Here is a 16,743-nt window from a genome sequence, read left to right as displayed (position 1 = left end):
CAAGATGCTTCACTCCAGCTCCTTCCTCCAGTGTGTGTCAAAGGAAAAGGCACTGGAATGGTCTCTCTGCTCTCCTGTGGATTTACCCGGGAAGAAGTTGCAGTACTGGGAGATGAGGGGGTTGTGGGGGGCTGCTGCTGCTCCTGTAGCCCCTCTCATACTGTGGGCAGGTTTGCACGAGGCCGAGTGTGAGGGACAATCCAAGGCAGCTTCCTGCAGATCCCGGGGTCGGAGCTGCCCGTGGGCAGTGCCAGCTGCTCCTGCTGCCGAGCACTTGGACAGATGCTCCTCCAGCCTGGGATCTGCTCCATCAGGGGATGAGGAAAGCAGCCAGCCAGAGCCTCAGGAAATCTGTCATCCTGGGAGCTGTCGGCAGGACAGAGCTCTCCGGGCACAGCAGCACTGGGATCAGGGCTCCAGGGGCCTGGAAGGGGAGATTGGCTCTGCTGTGCAGACCTGGGAGGGTCCCCCACTGCTGGGGTGGGTCTGGGGGCTGAGATTGGCTCTGCTTTGCAGACCCTGGGAGGGTCCCCCACTGCTGGGGTGGGTCTGGGGGCTTGGGCAAGGGAAGGAGAACAAGGAGTGTGCAGCAGCCACCTGGAGGTACCTCCCTGCAGGGAAAGAGCCAGTGCTGGGAGCTTCCCAGGGAGGGGATTTTTGGCACAAGTGGCAGTGGAGAGGCCCTGCTGCTGTGCAGGCAGGTGAGGGCACCAGGACAAGCCTGGGGCTTTTCATGGCTGGAGGAGAGCAGAGAAATTCTGCAGGGATACAGTTCTGGGGTGGCCACTGTGCAGCAGGAGGTCCCAGCACAGTGTCAACTCCCAGAATATCTTCTGTACTGGTCCCAGCGTGCCTTTGGCACCCTCTGGCATGGCCATGGAGGCTGCTGGGTGCTGCTCAGGGAGCTTTGGGGTGCAAGGGTCGGCACCCCGGCGTATCCAGCAAATTTCTTCATTGTCTTCCCACCAGAAACCAGACTTCAGATCCTTCCTGTGGCACAACTCCAGGCTGGCACTGCCTTGGTCTGTAACCTGTGGCAGTGTTCCCTTTCCCAGAACCACACTGACCACGTCCTCCTCTCCTGCCGAGTGCCACTGATTCGGGATCGGTCCCATTCCCCCTCCACGGAGGCTCCGTGGGGTTGGGATTAGAGCCTCTTAGCACAGCCAACCGGTGGATTTGCCACTGTTTCCCACTAATCCCCTCTCCCTTGCATGGGGTGGATTCCACGGTGCTGACGGTGCCGCTGCAGGCGGGGTCTGGATGCTGTGCCAGCCCCGGTGCTTTGGGATGGGCTTTGGGATGGGCTTTGGGATGAGCTTAGCTCTGGGGAACCCCTGGGCAGGGTGGATCTGATTGGAGCACTGGTGTGTCCATGGCCTTTAAACAGGTGGCCCAAAATAACATGGTAAGGTGGGAAAATTCCCAGATTCACAACCAGGAGATAAGATCTGACCACACCGCAGTGTGGAGGTCTCCATCTTGGACATACCTATGCCAAACTTCTCAGTCTTGAACTTCTCTGTCTTGGACACCTGCATCATGGACATCTCTGGCTCCCAGGGGATCCATGAACCCCAGAGGGAAGCAGGCACTGCTGGGGCACAAGGTGCCACATGGAATGGGACCACTGGGGATTTTGGGAGCACCATTCAAGCACTGGGGGTCTGGCTGAGCTGCTGACAGTGCCAGCAAGGGGTGGGCTGGAGCTTGCTCCAGTGTCTTCCCACTTCCTGGGGAAGGATCTTTCCCATGTCTGTGCTTTTTTGTAGTACCTATTTCCCCTGGATGCAGAGGGATAATTTTCCATGTTGAACTCACAGGGTTTTATGCAATGTCACCTTGGTTTCTCAGGGTGTCACAGCGTGCTGAGGCTCAGCCCAGCTCTCCCCCCAGCTCTGCCCCAGGCAGGAGCAGTTCCTGGTGTTTCCACATCCTGCTTCAGACAGCCGGACGCTGGCTGAGGGTCACTTCAAGGATTTGGGAAGATTTGCTGTTATTTAGCTGGGTTGATGTGGTGCTGAGCAGCGCCTGGCCCTGGGCCCCGGCACGGCTGTGGGTGCCATGGCTGTCGGGCAGATGACCACACTCCACACCATGTCTCGCTGCCATCTGACTCTGTGGGGATTCAGGTTGGCTCTGTACTTGTATTTCCCCTTTGCTTGCTGCTCAGAGTGTTTTTTGGGGGGAGGAAGGACAAATTAACCCTTTCTGGGTGCAGTGGCAGATTGTGGCTCTGTATCTCACCACTCTGAACCCAGATGGCCTCAGCCCCATCCCCGGAAGTGTTCAAGGTTGGACATGGCTTGGAGCAGCCTAGTGTGAGGTCCCCTTGCCCTCGGAGGGGGTGGAAGGAGATGAGCTCCAAGGTGCCTTCCCAGCCAGGCCGTGATGCTGTGATCTCTGGTTTGTGCTGTGCCTGGCTGTGAGCAGAGCCGAGCAGTCGCCCTTCCCTCGGGGGCTGTTCTGCAGCACGCAGCAGCCAGCTGTGTCCCAGGGTTTTGATGACTCCAGGAAGGAAGGGAGCACTTATCTGCCAGGCACTCGAACGGCAGAGCTCTGAGCCCGCTGAGTGCAGTGACGGCTCCTGCTCCGTAATTCACCCAAGAAAAAGAGATGATTGAATGCATCTGGCACTTGCCTCCTCTCCTGCCACTCCTGGGACATGGAGTGGTCCTTGTCCCCTGCTTGAGGAGCAGGAGGTGTTGGTCCCACAACAGCAGGCACTTCCCTGCTGGATTTTTCCTGCCCAAAGGTTGGGTTTGTGTGGCTGATGCTCTGGGATGCTGGGACAGGTGGGATTGCAGGTGTGAGCCCATTCCCTCACCATCCAGCAGCGTTGTGCTGGAGACCGGGAATGCTCAGCTGTGCTGGGGCTGCCCCAGGGGCTGTCACCCTGTGGTGACCCCAGGCAGAAATAGTTCTGGGAGGGTGGGCAGGCCCTGGCACAGGGTGCCCAGAGCAGCTGGGGCTGCCCCTGGATCCCTGGAAGAGTCCAGGGTCGGGTTGGATGGGGCTTGGAGCAGCCTGGGATAGTGGAAGGTGTCCCTGCCCATGGCAGAGGGATGAGACAAAATGAGCTTTAAAGTCCCTTCCAGCCAAGCCATTCCATGATTCTATGAAGTCTGGCAGGCCTTGCTGTGATCATTTACCCTTTCAAGCTAATTAACCTCATCTCTTTGTTCCTTCCATCCGATTTTGACTGTTTGCCCCACTGAGGAAGCAGAGATCCCCGAGGGTGTGTGACACCACCACCTTGGCTGGACGTGGGTGACCTCGGGTGATGTTTTCCACTGCATGAATAATCCTGGGGCTGCTAACGACGTTCCCATTAGCCAGCAACAAGCTGTGAAATCGGGATATTTGCCGTGACAAATGTGTGAAAGGTGCTAAATGTGCCCTTGGCCGCGGCAGCTGCTGGGCGCAGGGAGGGACCGTAGAGCTGATGGCACCAAGCGTTGCCTCCTGCTCCCCGGCAGGATCTCGATGGCACTTTGCCTCTTCCTCCAGGAATTTGCAGGAGCCTCGGTGGTATTTTTCCATTTCTTTTGGCCACCTTGGCTGTGCCTCCCTGTCTTGGCTGGGATTTACAGTTCCGTCAGCCAGTGCTGGATTAGGATTTGCCACAACTTTTTCCAGCCATGGAGAGGAGGAGAAGCTGCCTCTGTCCCTCGTGCCACATGGTTGCAGGTAACGCTGGGGGTCCCTGAGAGCAGGGACTGCACATGGATGGAGCTTGCTTTTATCTCTGGCCACTGGTGACCTGTCAGCCTGGCTGCTGCTCTCCAGCCCCGTCTGTGCTGGGGTGATGCTGAGGCAGAACAGCTTTCAGAACTTCAGGATTTGATCCAGCTCTGGCCCTGGGGCAAAATCCAGGTCGTGTTCTGTCACCTCCTGTACCTGCTGCCCCTCTGCGAGTGGGAGGTGGCAGTTTGGATGCTGTGAAGGATAAACCCAGTCTCCTGATGGGGTGAGAAGCAGGTGGGGATGGGCACAGCAGTACCTCTGTCAGAGATCTGTACATGGTATAAATTCACTGGGGAGGGAGGGCATTCCTACCTGGAACAACAGCACAAGCTCCTCAATCTGGACTCTAAGCCTAACATCTTTATTTAGATATAATGAGAGTTAAGTTGCTTAAAAAAAGAAGCGTGGATCCTGGGAGAGCTTTGAGAAGGGTGGGGCCTCCCAAGGCTGTACCTTCATGGCCTCCACTCCTCATTCCTGGATCTCACTGGGGAATCACTTTTCCTGCACTTTCATCCTTCAGCCTGGGCTCTGTGCTCTCCTTTGGGTGTGTTCCTCCAGGAGCTCTTCCTGCTGTCCTGTGTCCCTGTGCCAGCCTCGTGTGGATTTGTGCCTGAGTCTTGCTTACAGCCCCGAGCAAGTTCAGCTGGAACTAAATTTAGCCACCTCTCCATGAGAATTTTATAAGCTGGATTGTGAGGTGTTGCTCCTGCTCAGTGGCTGGGATTGTTTGTACTTTGGGAACACCAAGGCAGGGGATTAATGCTGGGAATGAGTGATGAGCTGGGATATTTGTGTCTGAGCTCCTCATCCCAGTGGCCTGCAGCCCTCGTTCCATACAGGGACGAGTTTTGGTTCAGGACTGAGCTCAGTTGACAGAGACTGTGAAAAAATATCCCCTGATCCCTGTTTGGTGCTGCTCCCACCTTCAGTGAGCATCCCTCTGGAACTTGGCACTGTCTGGCTGTAGAGGGTGTAAACCCAAATTAATCACTTTAATTTGCTTGGCTGCTGGTGGCAGCAGTGGGGGCTGAGTTTGGCAGATCCCTCTTGCAGGATATTCTCCCCTCTCCACCCCTGGCATCACTTCTCTCCCAAGGAGTGAACATGATCCTTGTTTGGGTTGATCCAGATCCTTTGATCCGGCTTTGGATCAAGCTGTTGTCTGAATTACAGAGGAGGAGGCTGCAGAGAGGGATCCCTACAGTCTTTCAAAACCAAGGAATAATCCCTGTATGTATCCCAGCTCCTAAATCCACATGGACACCATTGTGGGATGCAGCATGGACCGTGCATTGTCCTGACCTGCTCCATGGAAGCTCCACAGCCCGTGGTGGGATCTGTGAGGACCATCCTGCTCATCTTCCCAAAACCTCCCCACGCTCTGCAACACTGACAGCCATTCTCCATCACTTGGATGTTTTATATGGCTGCAAATGAAGCTCAGTGGTGCAGGTTTCCCTTTGGGATACAGCATGGAGTCCTCCTTGAAGCTTTGGGATGGGAGATTCCGAGGTGTTACCTGCTGTTTTTCATTAGGATGTTGATTCCCATCAGCTGCTGGAGCAAGTTCTCCTCCCAGCTCCCAGCCCTGCCTCCCCCTGGCTCCTCAATAATTACCTCCTTTCCCCCTGATTCCCTGTTCCAGCCCGTAGTTAATTGTAGTAGGATAATTACAGGTGATCTCGTTTTAAAGCGCTCAGCCCCTGAGCCTGGAGCAGCCGACAGTTCCCACCCTCAGTGCCAAACTGGGCATTTCTGTGCCTGCTGCCTGTGGAGCTGGACGTTGGGAGCAGATAATGAGCTTTGCTGGGGTGGGGAGGTCATGGCCATATCCCATTACTTGCCCTGGTTTCATCCTCTTAGCTCAGTGCATCCGTGGGACACACGGAGCCAGTGGCCGGCCCGGGATGGTGTCACTGGGCAGGGCCAGGGCAGGGTCCCCATGGGCTTTGGGCCTTTCTGGTGGCTCCCAGAAGGATTTTGGGGTGGGGGGGAGCTGAGTTGTTTGCAGATGAGAAGGTGAAAATATTGCGCAGCGAATGTGGGGTGGGGTCTGGCCTCTGAGAGCATCAACCATTCCCCAGCACTGCCAAGGCCACCACTGACCCCTGTCCCCAAGTGCCACATCCACATGGCTGTTAAATCCCTCCAGGGATGGGGATCCACCACTGCTCTGGCCAGCTGTGCCACTGCCTGACCACCCTTTCAGTGATTAGAAATATTCCCAATTTCCAATTGATCCTCCCCTGGCCCAGCCTGAGGCCGTTCCCTCTGCTCCTGTCCCTGTTCCCTGGAGCACAGCCCGACCCCCCCGGCTGTCCCCTCCTGTCAGGAGCTGTGCAGAGCCACAAGGTCCCCCCTGAGCCTCCTTTTCCCCAGGCTGAGCCCCTTCCCAGCTCCGTTCCCTTTGCTGGACACACTCCACCCCCTCCAGGTCCCTCCTGTCAGGAGGGTCCCAGAGTTGGTCCCAGTTTTGAATACATGTGAGATGGAAGCACAGTCAGGAATCTGTGGGGACAGGACCCTGAGCCCTCCCTGCCTTCAATGAGAAAAGTGTCAAAGGGGTGAAGAAGGGGACACATGTAGGGTCTGGTTCCTCCATGTTCCAGGTGTATGTCAAGCAAAACCTTAAAGGAAAATCTTCTTTCCTTGGATGAGTCCTAAATCCTGCTCCTATCCAAGGGAAAGGTTTGATGAATAACTGATGATTTGGAGCTTTTCTTGGACAAATCCTGGTAAAATCAGAGCAAGTCATGGAAGCTGAAGCCCTGAATCTTCTGCTTGACCAGGAGTTACCTCGATCCTCAGGTGCCACCTGCAGCCCAAATGCTGAGTAACTAAGAGCTGGATGAATCATCTGTGGAATCCAAATAGCTGGAAACAGAAAATAAGCAAGTCCTGGGAATGCTAGAACTCTGTCAGACATCCAAAACTCTCTGGATGTCTTTGAATAGGTTTGAGTTTTTCAGCTAGCATTTATCCATTGGACTTCCTTGGTATGACAAGTAGTTGCACAGGCAGAGTTAATTTCCCTTCACATTGCCAGCTCCTGGAGTATTTCCATAAAAATCCTGTTTCTCTACTTTGAAACACAAGAAGAAGTTCAGTGTGTTGCATCTGGCAGGGATTTGGGGCGGGAGGAGCAGCCCTGCCTCCGTGCTCAGCTGCACGTGGCGCTGATGGCAAAGGAAGCAGCGAGGCCACGGGAACTCAGGGTTTCATCCAAGATGGAAAACAACCTAAAAATAGAGCTGTGAGGGCCGGGTGTCCTGTGAGGCCATTGTCTGGGATGAGGCAGTGTGGGACAGGCAGCAGTGTCCCCGTGTCCCAGCCCTGGGCGGATGTCCTGCTCCCGGAAAGCTCCTGCTGGGAGAGCGGCGCGGCTGGCGCTGGGTGATGCCAGTCCTGGGGCGCTTTGGGAGGGGTTTGGTGCCAAGGGGTTCTCCTGCCAGCCTGGATTGTGGTGTCCCAGCTGTCCCCTGCCTGGTGGCACAGGATGGGGGTGCTGTGTGTGCTGCAAGGCTTCACTTGGAGCACTCCCTGAGCCCTGCTGCCCTGTGTGGCTGGGGGCTCCCCGTGGCTGGGGGGTCCCCGGGCTCGTTGGGGAGGGGAATGGAGGTTCTGGCCATGGTGGATGTGTTCTGGGGGTCAGGCCAGGCCCTGTGCTGTGTCTGGGCTGTGCAGCTCTGGGGAGGAGCTGGGCATCCTTCGTCTCCTTCTCCCTGGAGCACAGGGATTGCTGGCTCCTGACTTGAGTAGCCCAGAGCAGCTGTGGCTGCCTCTGGATCCCTGGAAGTGTCCAAAGCCAGGTTGGACAGGGCTTGGAGCAACCTGGGCTAGTGGAAGGTGTCCCTGTCCATGGAACTGGATGATCTTTAGGTCCCTTCCAGCCCAAAGCATTCCATGAGTCTGTGGTGCTCTCCTCTCTATGGCTGTCACCCCAGGGACCACTGTCCCATCCAACTTCTCCTCATTTCCAGAATTTCAGCATGAATGTGCCACTCCAGACCTCTGGGCTTGGCTGAGGGCTGTGAGAGCTGCTGAGGACCACGATGGGCTCAGGGATGGGGACAAGGACAGGCTGTGGGCAGGCTTGGCAGGCCAGGCTGCCACGGCCAGCTGTCCTTGTTGCAGCCACTCCTTGGGGGTGGTTGGAGCTGAGCTGTGGCTGTGGGGACTGAGCACAGCTCTGGGAGTTGGTTAAACCGCGCTCCGGGGAGGAGCAGGAGGGGGTGTCCCCGTGTGCCGTGACACCCCCGGCTGAGCTGTCCCTCCTGCCGCAGGCCTGCCGCGATTTCCTGGACTTAGCCGAGAGCCACAGCCGGAAATGGCAGCGGCTGCTGCAGCATGAGCGGGAGCAGCGGATCCGGCTGGAGGAGACCATCGAGCAGCTAGCCAAGCAGCACAACAGCTTGGAGCGCGCCTGCCGCGGGGCGCCCGGCCTGGCCGCCGGCACCGCCAGCAGCTCCAGCACCGCCAAGGGTGAGCGCCAGCCCCGCTGCTCGAGATCCTGGGGACAGGGCTGCTGGGGGACCCTGGGGACAGGGCTGCTGGGGAACCCTGGGGACAGGGCTGCTGGGGGATCCTGGGGACAGGGCTGCTCGGGGATCCTGGGGACAGGGCTGCTGGGGGACCCTGGGGACAGGGCTGCTGGGGGATCCCAGGATGGGACAGGGCTGTTAGGGGGATCCTGGGATGGACAGGGCTGCTTGGGGACCCCTGGGATGCTGCAGGGCTGTTCAGGGACCCCTGGGATGGCACAGGGCTGTTCAGGAACCCCTGGGATGGCGCATGGCTGTTCAGACGCCTCTGGGATGGATCAGGGCATTCTGCCTGGCTGCTCCCATGAGCTGCCAGCAATGGGAAGGGTGCCCAAGGCAATGCCCTGTATCCCCAAGGTATTTTTCTAAACGGTTGCCATTATGCCATAATTATTCCTAATTGTCCTTGCTCAGGGACTTGGATGTCCCCAAGATTCAGATGCAGAGAGGGCTGTGTCCCCAGTTCACTCATGCTATTCCAGGCTGTTTTGGGAGCTTTCACCCTTACTGGTGGGCACATCTCCGGGTGCTGGAGGGCAGCCATGGCACTGGGAAAGGCTCAGGGTGCCCTGGCACTGCTGAGTTGGCTGTGTGGGGTGGCGGTGGAACAGCCAGGGCTCGTTTGCAATAAGATCCAACAGCTTTGCAGATTCCTGCCAAATGTCCTTCCCCCAGGGAAGCGTTAGTTACAGCCACAAAAACTGCTAGTAGTGCCGGGTCTTACTTTTAAAGGAAATACAGACCCGAGGGACAGAGCAGTGGCTGCTGGAGGTGGGGGGTGGTTTTGGTGCCCTCGTTCCCTTATGGCCTCAAGGGAGGCTTAGTTTGGATATTGGGCAATATTTCTTCATGGAAAGGGTTGTTCAGCCGCGTCCCCATCCCTGGAGGGATTTAACAGCGGTGTGGGTGTGACACCTGGGGACAGGGGTTGGTGGTGGCCTGGGCAGTGCTCGGGAATGGAGGGGCTTGATGTCCTCAGAGGGCCCGAGAGGCCGAAACGATTCTGAGGGGCAGCGGGGGAGGGCAGGGGGAAATCTGCAGGCACAGATCGCCTGGGGTGGTGACCCTGCTCCCGGGAGAGTGGGGGTGAGGCAGGGACTGGGGCTGTCCGGGCTGGGCCGGGAGCAGGGAAGCGGCACCGGGATTCCCCCGGCTCCGGGCGCCGCTGGATCCGCCCCAGCGCAGTGAGCGGTGCTGGGAACGCGGGGCTGGGAAACCTCTCCAGCATCACCTGAAACACGGGACATTTTTTCCTGCTTTAATCCAAGCCGGATTTCCCGGCGGACGGGGCGGTGCTGGAGCGGAGCCACATCAGAGGGGCTGGGCACACCCGTGTCACCCGCAGGCGGCCTGGGGACATTTTCGGGGGTGCTGCCGTGCCTTGGGTGCCTGGGCTGGGGAGCAGGGCACATCCCTGCTTCAGGAGCTGGAAATCCGTACAGCATCCTCGGGTGTGGAGCCGGCTGCAGGGGGTCGGGCTGTGAGGGGACACAGGGGCGGCTCTGGGGACAGCTCCTGCGGTGAGCTCGGGAGGGGAGCAGCCCTCGGGATGTCTCAAAGCCTCTGTGCCAGCAGGGAGTGTGCAGTCTGCCAAAGGAGAGGCCAGTGATGAAGATGAGGAGACGGAGTACTTCGATGCCATGGAGGACGCACCAGCTTTTATCACTGTAACTGCAGACCCCAAGCACCACAGGTACCACCCCCTGCCTGCCTGGGAATGCGGGAAGGGCTGGGAAGAGCCGCTTTTCCTGCAGCAGCCCCTCCCACGGGGTCACTCTGTGGGCATGTCCTCCAAAACTTCCCCAGCCTCTGTCCAGAGGTCCATCCTGTGTCCAGCTGCTCCTGCATTCCTGGAGCATGGCTGAGGATGGCCCCCAGCTGTAGTGGAGCAGGTGAGGAAGGGCAGGTGTCAGCTGCTGCTGTGGGAGAGCTGAGTCCTCTGCCCCTCTGCTGATGGGAGCAGGGACTTGGATGGAAATCCCTCAGAGTGTTGGGCAGAGGCAGGGAGCACCATGCCTTGACAGAATCATGGAATCATAGGATGGGTAGGGCTGGAAGGAGCCTTAAAGCTCCTCTCATTCCCCCCTCTGCCATGGGCATGGGCACCTTCCACTATTCCAGGTTGCTCCCAGCCCTGTCCAGCCTGGCCTTGGGCACTGCCAGGGATGGGGCAGTCATAGCTTCTGTGGGCACTCTGTGCCAGGGCCTGCCCCACCCTCACAGGGAAGAATTTCTTCCCAATATCCCATCAAACCCTGCCCTCTGTCTGCTGTCACCTGCTCTTACTCCTCCAGGGACACCTGGGCTGGGGGAACCTGTGGTCTGACCCATGGTCATATCACTGGGCTTGGTGACAAAAGCAGAATCTCTGTGCCCCCAGGGCTGCAGTTGAGAATCCCTTCCTGAGCATCCTGTCCTTAGAATCCCCTCCTAACACCTGTGCACAGCCTCTGTCACCCCAGTTCCTTCCTGGCAGTGCCCTGGGGGTGCAGGGAGATGCTCTGGTGATGCTGCACCAGCCCTGGGCGTTCCTGCCCTGCTCTGCCCTTCCCTGTGCTCACCAGCTGCTGCTCCTCCCTGCAGGCGTTCAGGCAGCAACCTGAGCGGGGCCAGCGAGGGCCACCCCGAGGACTGGAACCTGGAGGACAGTGTGAGTTGGCTGGGCAGGGTGGGAAGGGTGGTCCTGGTGGGGTGAAACCAGGGGAGAGGGGATGGTTGTGAAGGGACCCTCCATCTGGGTCCAGATGCTCTGTGGGGGTTCCTCTGTGAGTCACAGATGTCAGTAGGCATCAGCATCCTAAAAACTCTCCTGAGGGAAGCAGGAAGGTGTTGGGGAACAATTGTACCCATATTTCCCTGGAGAACAGGCTTCCAGCAATGCTCCTCAGGTGTTTCCTGGGCTGTGGTTGCTGTTCCTGGGAGCTGCTGGGTCTGGTTGGGTCCAGCTTAAACCTGATTTCCTTTTGTTGCTTTCACAGGTGTTTGAGAGCTCAAATCAAAGCAGCTACAATGAGTCCACAGGCAAAGATCTCCTGCCAAGGAAGAGGAGAAGGACTCGAATTCCTGACAAACCCAACTACAGCCTTAACCTCTGGAGCATCATGAAGAACTGCATTGGCAAGGAGCTCTCCAAGATCCCCATGCCTGTGAGTCCGAGTGTCCCTGGCACCAGGGCTGGCACAGGGGGTTGATTGGGCAGCTCTTGCTGTACAGAGGTTTGGGTTACAGCCCTGGATGGTCCTGCTGGTGCTGTGGTGTCACAGCAGCCCCAGGCAGGGACAGGAGATTGTCACCAGGGATTGGATTTTGTGCTGGCAACTGCTGCGTGCCCCAGAGCAGAGGGGCTCCAGCCCTCAGATGATCTCTGGTGCCTCCTCTGGACTTGCTCCAGCACATCCTTGCTCCTGGGCAAGCTGGAGCAGAGGGAACATTGCCTGAGTGTCCTCTGCATATCCAGCTGCTGCAGAGGCATGGAGGGGAGCAGGACACTGTGAGCCTTGAGGATTCATGAAGAAGGGACCCTGCTGCTGTGATGTTTTCCCACTGTGATCCAGGACAGGACACTCAGGGCTCAGCCCCACCTGCACCAACCACGGCAGGGCTGGGTTCCACCCAGGGGCTCAGAGAGCCTCTTCTTCCTTACAGAGAGCAGCTTTTTGGTGAAGGAGGTGCTGAGGGCAGGTTTTGGGTGCTGCTGGTTCAGCCCCGGAGGCAAAGGCTGCCTGTGATGGCCAGAAAGGGTTTGCTGGGGGGATTGTGTGGAATAGCCCCAACATGGGCTGCACAGAGCCATATTCATGGTCCATCCTCTGCTGGGTGACGAGCAGGGAGCACGTTCCAGGGGCTGGGATGCTGGATTGGTTGTGCACTGTCTCTTCAAACAAGTCTTGAGTGAGAGCTCAGAGCTCTGCCTGAGAGTGATGAGCTGTCACTTCCTTGTGCTATTTCCAGCTTGGATGGACAGCCCAGCACCATCCAGTTCTGCAGCAGCAGCAGATCAGGGTGTGATGGGCAGAGGAATAAGCTCAGGATGTGAAATCCCAGCAGCTGCTGGTTCCTGAAGAGAGAAATTTATACTTCTCCTATCAATCAAATCATCCTGGGAGCTGCTCGAGTCCAAACCTGGGGGCAGTGTGGAAGAGAGGAGGTTTAAGAAAAAATTGTTTCCCATGAGGGTCTGAGGCCCTGGCACAGAGTGCCCAGAGCAGCTGTGGCTGCCCCTGGATCCCTGGCAGTGCCCAAGGCCAGGTTGGACAGGGCTTGGAGCAGCCTGGGACAGTGGGCAGGGGTGGCACTGGATGGGCTTTAAGGTCCCTTCCATCCCAAACTGTTCTGGGATTCTGTGAAATCTTGAAGGATCCCACAGTCCCTATAAATGAGAAGGAAGATCCTGCCAGAGATGCACCAGCACCCATCCCAGAAGCTCAGCTGCATGTGGACATTCTTTGGGGAGATTCCTGAATTAAGAGCATTTCTGAGGTTCTCTGAGGTCTTCTGAGACCCATCCCCTTCCTGGGGATGTGATGGACTGACAAACCTCTTGTGCAAACAGCTCCTTGGTTCTCCCTCTGAAAGAACAAACCTGCAGCACTGAAAAGGACAAAAACAGTTGTAGGAATTTGGAATTTGGGTGGATTCATCTTCTTCCCCCATAAAAGGCTTTTGCTCCCTGTTGCCTGAGCAGTGCTGAGGATGCAGCTGCTGGCTTTGTTCTCTGCATCTCTCCCGAGAATTATCCCAAGTGATTTGCTCTTTATGTGGATTTGATGCTGCTCTTTCTCCTCAGCTCCCTCTTTCTCTGATGCTGTAAGATCCCTGCCACTTGCAGGCTAAATCCCTGAGTGGAAAATCTAAAAAAAGCTAAATCCTGGAATCTGGAGTTTGTTTTTTCTACTATGAAATATTTAACTTGGCTTACAGAAGTGGTTCTTCAGCCATCTGCTCCTCTTAAAATATATTTCTTTGTTTTGAGCTGATGCTAAGAAGGCAGAAGACCTTTTGTGGCTCTGTCTTGCTTTCAATTATTTTTTAATTTCAGTATTTTCAGAGCGAAAAATAGGGGTGTTGTCATGGGGCTGGAGCCCCAGGAGCATGGAGACCCCAAAATGGGGCTTTTCCAGGTGCTCTGGGCAGCTGGGTCACACGGGGAGGGAGGTGATGAGGGCAGGCTGGGGAGCAGCACATCCCTGTCCCGTGGCCAGTGGGATGCTGGCTGGGAGGGGGCTGATCTCATTGCTGAGGCTCATTTTGGGGTCAGGGTGATTACCTGGGCTGATCCCTGATCATCCCACAGGGCTGCTGGCTCCCCCACACCCCAAACCCTGGTGCTGCCTGGCGCAGATCAGGGAGCAGAGCCCACATTCCCTTTTCTTTGGGCTTGGTGCTGCCCCTTGGGGATTTCTCCTGCCTTCTTACCCCACCTTGTTCCCCTGCAGGTGAACTTCAACGAGCCCCTGTCCATGCTGCAGCGGCTCACGGAGGACCTGGAGTACCACGAGCTGCTGGACAAGGCAGTGAAGTGTGAGAGCTCCACGGAGCAGATGTGCTTTGTGGCCGCCTTCTCCGTGTCCTCCTACTCCACCACCGTGCACCGCACGGCGAAGCCGTTCAACCCGCTGCTGGGGGAGACCTTCGAGCTGGACCGCCTGGAGGAGCTGGGCTTCCGCTCCCTCTGCGAGCAGGTGAGGCCTGGGCTCCCTGCCACCCTGCTGGGGGGCAGCCAGCAGCTCCTCCTGAGCCTGCCCTGGGCTCTCCTCCCAGAAATGGGATGGGGACAGGGTGCTTGGGGGAGTCCCCAGCCCTGGGGGTGTCCAGGGAAGGGCTGGGCGTGGCACTCGCTGCTCTGGGCTGGGTCACACGGTAGGGATGGGTGACACCATTCAGCTGGATTGGCTTGGCCCTTTGTCCCCGGGCTTGGAGCAGTTGCTGCAGTGGTGCCAGGCTCTGCCACCAGCTCCTTGCAGGACACCCAGGGGTGGACAAAGCCCTTCCTGGCTGTGGGTACCCAAACTATAGTACTATCAGGGCCCCCTGATGTCTGGGAAATGATTGGCATCTGACTCTGAGGTTTCAGAATGCTGAACATTCACTTTATTAAAACTATATTATATTACATTATAACTACACTATATTATATTATAACTATACTATACCTATAATTATATTATAACTATATAACTATTATATACACTATATTATAACTACATATTATAACTATATTGTAATAATTATTATAATTATATTATTTATTATATTATTATAACTATATTATATTATAACTACACTACAAAGAATACTCAAGAATGCTAAAGAAAACTCATGTCTGTCTCCCATCAGTCAGGACACAGCTTTGAGTGATTGGCTAAAGAAAAAAAAACAATCTTCAGCAGAATCTAATTACTAAATTCCTTCAATTAAACAACTTTCCTAACACATTCCACATGTGCAAAACACCAAGAGCAGCAAGCAGAGATAAAAATTGTTTTCCCTCTGTGCTTCTCCAAGAAAAGACTTGAGAGAGAGAATTATGTCTCTCTGTTCAGAGGGCATGTGAATACCACATCAAACTTGTCAGACACCTCTGGAGCTCTTGAGGCAAGATGGCACCTCCTGTCAAATCCCATCCCATCCCATCCCATCCCATCCCATCCCATCCCATCCCATCCCATCCCATCCCATCCCATCCCATCCCATCCCATCCCACCTGCCTGTGCTGAACAGGTTCTGTGGGGTCTCCTGGAAGACCTGCAGTAGATAATCCCCAGAATTCCTGGCTCTGCTGCCCCTCCACAACCCCAGTGCTGTGGCCCAGTGTCACCCAGCTCTGCATGTCCCCAGATGGTCCCTCCCAGCCTGGGAGCCATCCCATGCCCGTGGCTGCAGTGAGGTGGGACACTGCCAGCCACAGCCTGAGCCCTGGTGCAGCCCTCCTGCCTGCCCTGCCTGCCAGGGTCAGCGGTGGCCTCATGCCTCAGCACCCCAGCACTGTGTCACAGAGCTGTCACAGAGCTCAGGTTCTCCCACCTCAGCAGTGTCACACCTTCTCCTCCCCTTGCCTGGCAGCAGTTCCTGGCCTGTCACCTGGTTTAGTCTGGAAGAGATGGAACCGTGCTCACCTTCCTGGGGTACAGCTGGAAGTCCTGGGTGGATTTCTCAGCCTCATCCCAGCTGTGGTGCCATGCCCAGGGCTCCCTGTCCCCCCTGGGTACCTCTGACCACATCTCTCCCAGTCCTGCCTGTCCAGTACTGCTGGACACCCCTGATTGCATCATTCCCAAACTTTCACATCCCTGTTGTCATTCTTTTACCCTCCTTTTCACCACACTCCTTCCTCCATCCCTGTTCCCTCACAAATAAATAACCTGCCTGGAATTACTTTCTCTGGTTGGTCCCAGTTTTCCTCTGTTTGTACCCAGATTTGATATTCCCGACCAATTCCAGCCTCCTTTCCCACTGCTCTGAATTTTCCTTGGTGCTGCCTGTGCTGCTCAGCCTGCCAACACGCCCAGCCAAGCAGTGATAATCCAGTGCCTGAAATCCAGTTATCCAAATAGGATTTCCTGCTGCTGGTGCCTGGGATTTAATGGCGAGGCCTTGGCCCTGCCCGTGTGTGTAATCCCGAGCTCGGAGCGCTCAGCCTGTAATTACAGCAGGGAAATCATCCCGGGGATCCCTGGGTGCCTGTGCCACCAGCTGAGAGCCTGCTGAGGGCAGGTCCCTGTGCCTGGGATATTCCTGCTCCTGCCTTGGTTTTGGGCAGCTTGTTTTCCAGGGCAGGGTGATGTGAGCACCACCTCTAACAAGTCACTCTCAGGATTTAGGGTGCTGTGTCCACTTTTCCAGCCTGGTGTGTGTGTGAGGGAAAAACCAAAGTCTTGCTGTGAGTTCTGGACCAGTGGTGGGCCTGTGTCCTCTGGGATTTCCCAGGTGCTGTTCCACTGGGATTACTGGGGTGCCAGCACATCCATGCTTCTCAGCCAGGATCCCAGGGCCATGTCCTGGGGTCAGGGAACAGCAGCATCTCACAGCAATGGTTGCTCAAGTGAAGATCTCATGGATCATGCTTTGAAATGAGCCTGAGCAAATCCTGGCAGGATCCTGGTGTGTCTCCCTTTGCTGCCAGGGCACCCCTGGGTGTGCCCCCGCTGCCCAGGAGGGGATTGTGGTGTCCAGGAGCACCCTGAGTGCCAAAGCTGATGTGGTGCCCAGGGCCTGGAGCATCCTCAGTGCTGAGCTGGTGTGGGGCTGTCCCCTCTCCGAGCACTCAGCCAGGCTCTGTGGTGGCCGTGTCCTCACGGGCTGTGTGTCCTGTCCCCAGGTGAGCCACCACCCCCCGGCAGCCGCCCACCACGTGTACTCCCGGCGAGGGTGGACGTTGTGGCAGGAGATCACCATCGCCAGCAAGTTCAGGGGCAAATACCTCTCCATCATGCCACTGGGTAGGTGATGATTC

General features: G+C 56.6%; 1 protein-coding gene across 4 annotated transcripts in view; it reads left to right on the top strand.

Moving 5' to 3' along the window:
- Positions 1 to 16,743, top strand: part of OSBP2 (oxysterol binding protein 2) — a 92,687-nt gene that overhangs the window by 69,523 nt on the left and 6,421 nt on the right. For 2 of the 4 annotated variants that reach the window (XM_039725803.1, XM_039725800.1), the window contains 6 exons: positions 8,034 to 8,232; positions 9,867 to 9,984; positions 10,875 to 10,941; positions 11,270 to 11,437; positions 13,727 to 13,972; positions 16,609 to 16,729. In XM_039725803.1, the coding sequence (XP_039581737.1) occupies positions 8,034 to 8,232; positions 9,867 to 9,984; positions 10,875 to 10,941; positions 11,270 to 11,437; positions 13,727 to 13,972; positions 16,609 to 16,729 (919 nt within the window). Of the gene's footprint in view, positions 1 to 8,033; positions 8,233 to 9,863; positions 9,985 to 10,874; positions 10,942 to 11,269; positions 11,438 to 13,726; positions 13,973 to 16,608; positions 16,730 to 16,743 lie in introns of all 4 variants that reach the window. The other 2 variants (XM_039725801.1, XM_039725799.1) reach the window with 1 other exon arrangement.

Source organism: Passer montanus, unplaced genomic scaffold (genome assembly GCF_014805655.1).
Source record: "Passer montanus isolate IOZ18808 unplaced genomic scaffold, ASM1480565v1 scaffold57, whole genome shotgun sequence".
NCBI lineage: Eukaryota > Metazoa > Chordata > Aves > Passeriformes > Passeridae > Passer > Passer montanus.
Note: the sequence above shows the minus strand (reverse complement) of the source record. Positions and strands in the feature narration are given on the sequence as shown.